The sequence below is a fragment of the Abrus precatorius genome, unplaced genomic scaffold (assembly GCF_003935025.1).
Source record: "Abrus precatorius isolate BTA unplaced genomic scaffold, Abrus_2018 Scaffold6, whole genome shotgun sequence".
Taxonomy (NCBI): Eukaryota; Viridiplantae; Streptophyta; class Magnoliopsida; order Fabales; family Fabaceae; genus Abrus; species Abrus precatorius.
In genome coordinates, this window is record NW_020874406.1 from 24,373,536 (window position 1) to 24,386,024 (window position 12,489).

Below are 12,489 nucleotides of genomic sequence, written 5' to 3' on the forward strand. Positions count from 1 at the left end.
AAAGAGAGCCTTGTATATGAAAAGGTGCGTTATATTTGTACGAACAGAAGAAAGAAAAGACGAAGGAAAAGTTGCGTAATCATATATATATATATTTGAAGAATAGAAAAGTGCCTAAAAGCTAATATAGTTTTGTGGGGGCAAAGGGTTTGCAACCAAAGTGGCGTTTTCTTTTTTTATTAAGAGCCAAAGGAATGTTGCTATTAACATGTATACTTATTATAAGAATTAAAGGCCTTTAATATGACACACCTTGCACATTTCACTAAATAAGTTTTACATAACTGGGTAGATAGTGCACTTTGCATGGACGCATATTTCTTTAGTTATGATTTGAGGGATAAAGATAAGTAAGCACATATATATATAATGCTAATCTTTTCAGCATTTGTGGGGTCTATGTATTTTCGCGCAAACAGTGAAAGTGAGGAATAAAGATGACAAACAAGCAAGGAAAGCAATGCATTCTGCTTTGCTTTCTCTCTCTTCTCTCTGTACATGATACAGTATGGCAATGAGAGTTGATGCTCAGTGGAAAATAGCACGGATGAAAGGGCTCACTCTCCAACACTCTATAAAGCTAAACATAACTTTTTTTTATACACCAAAAAACCGAACCCTAAGCTTTAGATCCCATATTTTTATGTCTCTTATTCAAACGTTGACAGTGTTTCATTCAATTCACTTTCAAACCACCACTTTTTCAGACACCACCAAATCACACCACACTGCAACAATAATTACGAATAGTCTTAGCAGCATACTAGAGAGAGAGAAGAGGGCTATAGGGCTCGATACTGCAGGGCTAACAAGAGGCCAAGCAGCGAAAGCTACGCCCAGCCACTGCTTGTTTTGTGTAACGTTGATCAGTAGCTGAAGAGCCTGAGACTCAGTTCTCTGATAGACACAGAGAGGGACACGCTGAGGCACTGATGTAGTTTAAGTTTTGGAGATCAACTGAACATAAAACAAATCAAAGATATGCCATTCAACTCTTCCCCATTTTAAATCACAACACAACAGGCCAAAAAAATTCCATCACTGATCCCAATGATATCTTGAGGGAAACGGTAACATTATGGCTAGTGAGGCTTTAAGAACGCCATACTTAGAGAGTAGAGGGTTAGAAGAAGCTCTCCAATTCATCAAAATTATTAATTAAAATTAAACCGATTTAATTTAAAACAATCATGAACAATTCTAAAGCTGGCCTTTGATCTACATTTGATATAGGGAGTGCTAGCAAGGGTGGTTTGAAATTAAATCACCATTTTTCTTTGTGCTTTCAAATTCAAATTAACACATTACCAAAGCAACTAACAACCAAAGGAGAATTAATGTAGATATTTAAAAGAAAAAAGGTTGAGTGATGTGTTATTTTTCAATTGAAAAGAGAGGAAGGTAAAAAAAAAGGGGTGAATTCAATATGCAATAATAAGCTGAAGAAATGGAGGGCACAGCGTACCATCTAATATTAACAAAGAAATAAGAATATAGACAAATGATGAACATCTAGCTGAAATTGAAGGGTGTATGAACACATTATGATCTTAATTTTACCATCTGTTACATATATGTTCCTTTTGATGCCAAGGTAAAGAACAAGAGTGACATAACTAACATATATCTAAAGGAGTTTTAACACATTTAATTATCAGAGTTGGCCTATAAATTTCTTCCAAAAGTTATAAGAAAAGCTCTACCACTCTACCTCTTAGTCTTTTTCATCCTTCCTCTTGGCTTCACACCTAGCTAGGGCAAAGCACTATATTGCTGCTGCACATCACCCCAAGCATGGACACCACTACTCCAATTGCTTGCATTATCATTCGCAGGGCCACCACTAGTGGTTGTTGGTGTAGGAGCCACTGAGGCATAAGAGTTTCCAAAGAACCACTCGGTAGATGGTGTGTCCCCACTTGGCCCTTGTTCTTTTCTGGAACTCCCAACGGGGAAACTCCCTGGCTTTGAGATCTCAAGATTCTGAAACAAAATGGGTTGAGGCTTCTGGGTCTGGTTCTCAAGCTGGTTAACCGTTGACACCACCCCACTATCTTTCTGGCTATGATCTCCACCAAACAGCATCGCCAATCGCTGCTGCTGCAACTTCCAGTGCAAGTCCTGATTTATAGAACTCAATGACTCAATGGAAGAAGCAAGGGTAGTGTGAACGTTCATGGAGCTCATGCCTTGGATTGCACCATTGTAAGAAAGTGGGTAATTCATTGCAGCCAAGGGATTTGAGGCAGCAGAAGAAGGATCGAGGTTGAAAGGTGAAGAAGCACTAGAAGTGTCTCCAAAAGAGGAGAACTGGTTATAGATGGAAGTGTTTGGAGGATGATGATTCAGCCTAGGGAAGGGTAACCCTCCAAGGTGAAAGTCCATAGAAGGAGAAAGACCATGAAGGAACTTGAGGCCACCAAGGTCGGAAGAGGATGCAGAGTCTTTGGAGTCACATGAGAGCCTTGATGACTTTACCTTCTTGTTCTTCCTGCACCCCCCACCTATAGGCACGTTTCGCAAAGCTCCACCTTTTGTCCAGTATCTTCTACACGTCTTGCAGAAATGCCTTGGCTGTGTGAGACTATAGTTGTTGTAGTAGCAGAATTTGGTGTTGGGTGAGTCACATCTTGGGCACTTGAGGCCTTGCTCTTGGGGTTTCGTGGAGGAGTTTTTCCGGCCACCGGATCCTTGGTTGTCATTGTCTTTTGTTGTTGTAGTTGTGGCCTTTGGAGGTGGGGTTTCATCGGGTGTCATGGTTGAGAGAGAAAAAGTGAGGAGGGAGAGGGAAAAGGGTGGGAGAAAATTAAGGAGCTTTTGGCCTTAAGGGGGGGAAAAGCAAAGCAAGCTGGCTTCAGTTATTTTCTTTTCAGTTTCCTTTTGCAGAGGCAAAGAAACTCACCAATTGAATGATTTCATGCATGGATTGAGGAAGAGAAGTGGAAGGAAGAGAGGATCTTGTTGTGTCTTTGATAAGCACCTGTGATCCTCATCAAAGACGGTGATTGGGAATTAGTAAAATGATATGTGAGGTTGGGTAACTAGTCTTTTTCAGATATAATGGAATAAAGAAAGCTGTGTCTAATCTATATTCATAATTGTATGGAAGAGAGACAGAGAGGGGGGCACAGATGTCACTAGATTAAACAGTCCGTAATATATATACTAGAGAGAGAGAATGGGGGAGGAGAGAGAGAGATGATCCAAAACAGTTGTGTCAGTATGAGTGATCCACTACTACAACTAAACTATTAGACAGAGAACAAGTCCTTTAATACGGTTATTAATCAATTATGGGAAACGTGTGTTGGGGTATGATGAATCATGAATGACAATTGGTAATCAAGTTTCATCATGTTTTGCAGATTAATGAGCAAATACTAGCGCTAGCATAATTATTCTGTATTGCGTAATAAGAAAACATAACTTTCCCTTCTCAGCTGGGACATGTTTAACAAACTTTTTCGTCATACATGCAGGTCTTTTCTTTCTCTTTTAAGTTATATATACGTGGATTTTGACACTTGTGTTTGTCTATTATTGTAAAATTCTTAGCCACACACATTTTAAGTGGACCAATATTATGTTGACTTTAGTCTTGAAAATTAAATGTTCTTGCAACTGATTTCGTAACTAGCACGTATAAATGTACCAAAAAAGCACTCAAGACAGTGCTCCCAATCCAAGGAGAGTACCTCAATAATTTCTATAGGAACAAGTTTGAGGTATATATTTCTGAAAACAATTTTCTAAGTAGTGTTCAAGCTTGAAACCATCCATTAAGCACCCTCAGTGCTACAACTGGTTTCTTTCATTACACATCAGGTAAGAGATAAAAATTAATAATGGAGGCAATGTTCAACACATAAAATGAGCCAAGTGAAGAATGAAAAAAGAAAAGGGTTTCATAATTAAAATGGTACATGGCCTACAGGGTAATATGAGAATAGGAATATAAGCTACAATTGGAACCAGCTAGAACAACAAATGATAGGGGGTGCAGTAGGAGTAGAGAGGATGGTACGTAGTAGGAGGGAGAGAAGAGCTGAGTCAGTAAAGGGGAACATAACAACAGCAGTACAACAGCACTGGGTGCTCCTCTGTACACTGCCAACACCTTGTCTATTTCCTTCTTTGAAACGTCCCTTTTGAACCAAAGATTAACTGCACCTCTCTTACTTTTCTATCAAGAGTCCCCTAATGAAAGTTCACACGTGTAACAATTTTCTAGCTATCACTCTAATCTACCTTATCTAATTAACATCATTAGCTTTAGTTAATTGCACTGAACTAGTGGTCTATTTTGGCCCGCAAAACACTGCTCCATTATGAATGATATATGTGCATCTGGCCCGCCCCTACCACACCCCTTTTATGCCACTTAATTGAACTGCAGATTGAGTAAAAGTAGTACATGCCCTTGAAAAGTCTTGTTCAGTTACAAGTGGAAAGTTGATTAATTTATTGAACTCATAGATTATGTTTTTTTAGTTTTTTTTATTATAAAGTAGAATATCATACAAGTACCAACAGAATGGACTATACACTAGCACAGACTCCTTAATTTCTTTTGCTCCACAACTACTAAAAAAGAAAGAAAGAAAAAGAACTTGTTTCAATTCAATCCAGTCTGCTTGACGTCTATTTCTATATTTGAGTCTGACATATAGAAGGAAGTACAATTGTGAAAATCCTTAGAACTGCAAAGATACCCAATCTATAACAGGACTTTAACGGTCGTGATCAACCATTTACCTGTTTGTCTTGTTGTAGCTTAGTTGATAGAATGGAATACCTTTCTGGGAACCAGGAGATCTAAAGCATAACGTGCATTTGAAAAAAGAGATTTACTTTGAGATTACTGTGCAGAACAAGTGAGGACAACTCTCTCATTGCCCGCTACTCCCACAAGACAAATACCCTTTTACAATTGAATTATTCAGTAAACAAAAATAGTAGTTAAAGTTTGAAACACATTTATTATCAGAGTCTTATTATTAATTTCTAACAATAGCATGTATAGTTTTGTGTCTTTACAAACGTTTATTTCAATGTTACTGGTTTTAATTTTGTGTTAGATTTATGTTTGCAATTTTTTCAATGTATTTTCTAACACACGGCAAATATAGAAACAAGAACAATCATTTGTCATTCTAGTGTTGTAACAAATGTTTTAAGTTCACAGCAAGGTAGAGAAGGGAGTTAGATATGGAACCACCGACCAAAGCTTGTGTTGTATGGTTGTGAAGAAACGTGCACGCCTTAGGATTACTATTAATGGTTCTATGCACGCTGAAAAACAACCGAGAGAGAGAGGAACACGTGAGAGGGGTGGCTGGATTCCCGTGAGAACGAACCAAAAACCATACATTAACATAAGAACAAGGTTTCCTTCAACGTTACATCTCACGAGCTATACTCTCTTATCTATAGCTGCCAATAAGAATGAATAATTAATTTCTAAAAAATCAATTAAATTTAGTTATATATCTTAAATTTGTACTATATTTTAAAAACATTCATAATATTTAAAAACAATTATTAATATATATATTAAATAAATGAATATACTTATAGATAATTGATGTGTATCTCATTAATATAAATTTTATAATAAATAAAATATAAAAAACTATCAATTAATGCATTTGAAAATGACTCTTTGCTTTTATAATTAGAATAAAAAAATATTAGTAATTATTTTTATAATCAGAAACAGAGATAATATTAGAATTATTATAATAGTTAATTATCAAAAACTATAATTAATAAATAAGGGTATTATTAAAAAATAATTCCTACTTGCTTAAGAGACATGTTAATTATCTGCTTAATTAATAAATTTATGATATAATGTAATATCAGCACAAATTAGCAGTTGGATTGAAATTTGGGTGAAGTATAATCAAAAGAGTACGGTGCATGAATGCTTTAGGAAAAATAAGTATGATTTAATTTATGAATTGAGTGGAGTTTAGTGAATAAGACCTACCATTACCCTTTTCTAACTATCCGTTCATTTGATCCGGTCCACATTTACAGAGACTAAACTTTTCCATTCTCGCCAGTATGTTTGTAATTTTTAAAAGAGACTTTTTCAACAAGGAGATTATAATAATTTTATAAAAATAAAATAAAATTCACATTACAAATGAAAAGTAATACCTTCTTAAAAAAATAAAAAAGAAAAACTCTATCATAGAGTTACTTTTTTCCTCTTTCTTTCTTTATCTTACTGTTTATTCACTATCCGAAACTTATAGGATATTTGGGCAGCATGCTCTAGAAAATTATTTTTTTTCTTATGAAAATAAATAAAAATTTTGGAAACGTAGTGATTTAGGAGATAATTTTTTTAGGTTTTTTTGAAAAATTGACAGAAAATAATTATTGCTTTAAAATAAATTGAGTAAAAATGCACTAACACTTTTTTTTTATGGAGGGTTTTGAAAAGAAAAATAAAAATAAAAACACTATTGTTTAATGTGTATCGGTTTTTGTGTTAAAAATATCGCAATCGTTTATTTTGAATTAAAAATCTACTCTCAAAGTAAAATGCACTGAGTTAAACAAGTTTTTGTATATGTGCTATGGATTTAATTGAAATGTATTGATAATATAAAATTTATTTATCATTTATTATAAATTATCATGTATCAATAAAAATTATTTAATTTTATAATAATTAATTTTAAAAAATATTTACTATATATTTTAATTAATTAATAATATTTTTATATTATACTACATAAAAATAAAACTCATAATTTTTACTTAATGGAAAGAGAAAATAGTAAATTGAAATGCTGGAAATGTGATTTGGCTGGAATAGCATAATCCCACAATCTACTGATTATCAAAGAGATTGATATAAGTATATGACAGCAAAAAATGAAGTTTTTCAAAGTAAGGTCATATTTGGAATTAAAAAATTAATCTTTTTTAATGGAAAAGTGACTTAATATAACATACGAATGATAGTATGCCTGTGCGTGTGAGATTTTTTTATCATGCATTATGTGTTACTAATTGCTTACTAAAATATTATTATTATTATACAATATATATTTTTATATTACTATTTTTTATAATTAATAAAGATATGTCATCTTATTGATTTGTATATTATTAAAATATATGTACAAATATTTACACGAAAGTAATAAATTACATATAATAAAATGTTTTTTTTTAATTTTATATTATTTTTATCATTCCATAATATAAAAAGTTTTAGATTTATGATACATATACTTGTCCAATATGTGTCACTACTTACTTATTAAAAGAAGTTATATTTGACAAAAATAACAAATAAGCTAAATAGCTAAAGTTGGGGTTCAGGTTTTTAACTAAAAATTATTAAGTCAATTTATTCAATTAAAAATATTTAACCAAAGTAATTGTTAAATTAACTCATAAATATAAAATAACATAAAAACAATGTTTGTATTTTTAAAATAAAATATTAATTTATAGAGAAACATGTTTTTAATTAAGTAATTATAATTAAAATTTATTTTAAATAATTTTGAATGCATATTATTTTGTGCTTAAAGATCAAATGTTAAATTAAAATAAATAAATAGTATATTCAATTGATAATTAAAATAAAAATAACAAAAAAAAATTTAATCGCAATAAATAATGTAATATTAAAGGAGGTGTTAAATGATCAATTTTATTAAGCTATTGAGGGTAAAAATAAAAAAATAATTATGTGTTATAAGTTAATAAGATAAGTAATTTTATTAAATATCTTTATTTTAGTTAAATAAATTTATAAATTAGTTTAAATTATAACTTAGCTAAAATAACTTGTCAAATACATCGTAGTATGTTCAGATCATATTGTAAAATGAATCTTCACTTTATTATTATCGGAAAGTGGAGTGATAAGCATGTTGAGTCGCCCTTCGCCTCACCCCAGTTTGAAGAAGTTTAGGTTGAAAAATGATTATTTTATTTTTCTATACATAATGACAAAAACATTTCTATCAAATTAAGAAGCAACATTATTTAATGTTGTTGAATACCACGATATCAGAATTTAGATCTTAATTGAGATACTGTAACTAAGAAGAGTGTTATAGTACTTTTAAGAAAAATATTACAATAAAATATGTTTAATTATTTAAATTTTAAAATGATAATTAAATAGTACGTTAGTAGCATTTTCTTATGAATAATACGTCAACTATATATTTGATATTAAAAACACTAAGCGCATGTTTTTGGATTTAATTATACCATGGTTCCAATATAACATCTTTCATTTGTTCAAACTTTTATTCTGTTTTTTAACCATTAATTATCTGCACTAATAGTGGACAAGGAATAAATGATCATAAAGTTAAAAATACAGGAATGGTGAGTGGCTTTGTGGGGTTCTTCCATTTCATTTATCATAGCTTCAAATGGGCAGATATATATTGGTTAAAAGGGAAAAAGGGAAAGTGAGAACAGCAGCATGCAGGAAGCAGACAGGCCTGAGGGAGTAGATGTGGTTTTGAGGTATACAATAATTAAAGAGTAATGAAGGTATATGGTACCCAAACATGCTTCCATAGAATGCAGTACCCCCACTCCATAGCTATTAAGATTGAAATATCTACTCCTATTTTTTATATACAATAATTAAATACATTAATATTACTAAATATTATAATTTTTAATAAAAATCTATGATTTATATCTTCTTATGTTAAACAGTATTGCACAAATTTAAATAATCTTTCAATATAATTAATATCCATTACTTTTATATTTTCTTCAACACTTTCATCTTTTAATATAAGGTACAGTATATATATATATATATATATATATATATATATATATATATATATATATATATATATTTTCTACACTGCGATGCTGAGGGGGAAAGTTTGCCCAACAATTGATTTAAATCACCTTCCAAAAAAATAATCGTGTTCAAGCTATAGGAAAACTGTAAGATGAATAGTGTGTAGATTTACTTAAGAGGAAAAACATTTAATATTTATTACTTTATTAGTAAATCATAAATTTAAAAGCTTACTCAAAGAAAATTATATCATGGGTTTAATAAGCAAGTGCAAGTTGGGATAAAAAAATTTATTTCAATCAATGTTTTTTATAAATCAGGAAAACTCTTCTATTAATATGATTTGAGGAATCTGCTGTATCAACCTTTTCTCTACGTCATTTTATTTTCTTTACACTACGATATAAGTAAATGCAGAAAGGAAAAGGCCAAGTAAATAATAAAGACAAGCTAGGTTGATTCGTACATCATTTATTAGATGGATGGAAATTAATGTTAACGACAAAATCCAGAAGCATACTACCCCTGTGCCAAGTATTAAGGTTCGTCAAATGAACAATCGCTTTCACTTCTGATAGGAAACATGGGGTTGACTGAATCTAAATGTCATAAAAGAATACATATTATAATACATAGAAAAAAGTTAAATACTTAAGTTGTGTCCTTTTTCTCCTTTCTCGATCTCTTCGATGTATGGACTATGGTTCTTGTAGACAGCTAGGTACAGTGCCTGGTAATGCATCAGCAATCTGCAGCAAGCTCCACTGGCAACTGATGATGCTGCTGCTGATGAAGCTGATTGCTGAATACGAAGCCGTCTTTGATACTTAGCTCATAAATGAAGATATATTAAATTAAATAAATGTATTGTATGGTGAGAACTGAGAACCCATGAGCGTGCTAGGCTCTGTACTGCTATGTCCCTATTACTGTATAGTCTCTAGCTTCACCCTCTCATCTTATGCTTCTGATTTCCTTCCCCCATGGCCATGCATGCCCCCATGAACTACCTTCACTCTCTTTGTTTGATGCATTATATTTGGAGTCGTGTACAAATATTAAAAAAATATGATAGCTTACTATTACCTGCTCTCTTCATTAATTTTTCTCTAATTTATTGTTGAAGTGTTAAGCTGTAGTTGGGGTTTTGGACGATTGAAGTATATTAATAAGTTTATCTCTTTGTTTGAGGAGTTTAAGAATAAAAAAAAAAAAACTTATTAATTACCAGTAGATTAATAAGTTTAATAATTAATTTAACTTAAATTATTAATTTCTTAATTTGTATATTTTTCTCTAAATAAATAAATAAGAATAATGATAATATATTAAAAAAATGAAACTATATTTGTATATAAAATAAGAATAGTCGTTTAGAAATAAATAAGGAAAAGTATATAAACAAAATAATTAATGCCCAAAATATTAAGGTATATATGTTTAAATAAATAAATCACTTTAACTCCAAGTGTACTAACCTACTCTTTCACATTCTTATATTATAGTTTATATCCAAGGAGTAACTCGAAATTCCAAGAGAGACTAGATAAAGAAAGAATTTTGATAAATAATGACATATTTGTAGTTTCTAAAACTTAAGAAAAGAAACACATAAGTCTAGATAATAAAGAAAATGTAAGATCTCGACTTCTAAATCTAAGTTACAAGTATTAGCACAAACTCAAGATTAAAGATAAGCCATAACAAAATTAAGTTTAAGATAAAGTATCAAAGAATAAATTTTATGTTGATATTGATAAATCTTATATAAAGTATAAATAAGAGAAGTATAAATTTAAGTTACTGTTTTTATTGCCACTTCAATCGATTTTTGCTTTTATGGAAAAAAAATGTAAATAAGACGATATCTTACACGATAAACCTGGATCCCAAAGTTAAATGATTAAGAAAGATACTAATGGAACAATGCTCCACCAGTTCCCATAACCATCAACACAGGAGGGTCTCAATTATTGTCTTTTTTTCCCTTCCCAATACAGAGTTATAGAGTAGATTTATATGTGATTTTTTAAAGTTGTTCGTAAAAATTTAAATCTTCCTTATATAGTGAGAAAAGTACATAAAAAAAATGAAGTATATGATTGCAATAATTGACCAAAGTTTAAGAAATCAGTTATTACACATCCATATTTTATCTAAATCTACCATGTATTAGAATGTTATTAGCTATTCGAATTGCAAATTCCCTCTCTTTGCAAGTACATGTGTTTAAGATCCATCCATTTCACTGATATAATTTTGTCAGAAATTAAATTTAATGAGTTTAAATTAAAAAAAAAAACTTAACATATTTTAAAAACATGTTTGAGTTATACTTTAAGTTATTCATTCTTACTCTAGGTAATTTTATGCTTTGAAATAAATGTACTTCTTTTTAACAATTATATATTATTAATAATATGTTTTTTTGAAATCAACGATGATTTTATATTTATGTTAATATTTTTATTTAAAAATATATTATAAAATATAAATTTTAGTATATTATATTTTGTTTTTATTAATATTAAAAATGATATATTATGATCCGTCTCACCTTATTCGCAACCTCTAAACGAAGCAATAATTGCTAATTTAAAAATTATTTTTAATTTAACTAATTAACTTTTCAACTTGTAGCCAGCTTATCTGTTAATTTTACTAAACACATATTTGATATTAAAATGTTTATAACTTGTAATAAAAATACTACATTTTATATGAAACAAATATACTATATTATTACGCTCTTTCCATTTTAAATTAAATAATGTTTTAATGAAAGTATTCTTTTATATCACTGCCTTTTATGATTTTAATTTTTTTTATAATTTCGACATAAATAAACAATAAATATAGTGAAATTCGAGTAGCGTGTGTTAAAGTTTTAATAAAAAAAATATAACAAATAGTAAAATGGTTTAGTAACATTATTTTATTGATTAATTTTTTTATTATTTTTCTTTTTTAAAAAAAAAACTTAAACGTCAATTTGAAATAGAGGGAGTGTATAAATAATAAATAAACTATTTATTTAATAAATTAATTAATTTTTTCTAAAACATAAACTTTATCCATTTTTAAAAATTTTTCAAAAATTTAAAAGCTACCGTATTTATTAATAATTAAAAATTAACTTAAAAATATAACTGATCAGCTTATAGATTGCTTACCCCATTTTCTCACAAACAAAGGTGAGGATGAAATTTACAGCAGATTGTGTTCAGCTTGCACTGGCCCGTGTTAGAGGGTAACGAATGGGCTCTCTCACCTAAGAAAATTGATTTAATATGCTGTGGGCCATTGGTGACACCTTTCTCGTTGCACTTTAAATTGAAGCGTTCAAGATAACCCAAGAGATCCTCGCTGAAGAATGTGTGAATTATTAATTTCAAGTGTTTATAATTATTTTAATTTAAATAATTTCTATTTAAAATATTTTTTAAAATAAATGTGATAATAAACATATGAAAGTGAATAAAAACATACTCCTAATTAATTACATTAACAATTATGTAATTGATTACAACCATTCTCAGACACTTACTGATACGCACGGATCACCTAATTGATTTGGACATATTTGGCAACTAGCTTTTTTTGCAATGATAAATGTGCATGTAGAATGTAGCTTTGCCACATGATCACAACCCTTTCCTTAATCTGTCACTAATTAATTG

General features: G+C 30.0%; 1 protein-coding gene across 1 annotated transcript; it reads right to left on the reverse strand.

Moving 5' to 3' along the window:
• Positions 1-1,409: 1,409 nt before the first annotated feature.
• LOC113868524 (dof zinc finger protein DOF5.7) lies at positions 1,410-3,053 on the reverse strand. The gene has a single exon (XM_027504175.1). The coding sequence runs from the start codon at positions 2,755-2,757 to the stop codon at positions 1,753-1,755; it is 1,005 nt and encodes a 334-aa protein (XP_027359976.1). The 5' UTR covers positions 2,758-3,053; the 3' UTR covers positions 1,410-1,752.
• Between the last annotated feature and the right edge of the window lie 9,436 nt (positions 3,054-12,489).

What these genes read in the sequence shown, in the direction of transcription:
- LOC113868524 (XM_027504175.1), bottom strand. Translation starts at nt 2,757, where the DNA reads ATGACACCCGATGAAACCCCACCTCCAAAGGCCACAACTACAACAACA.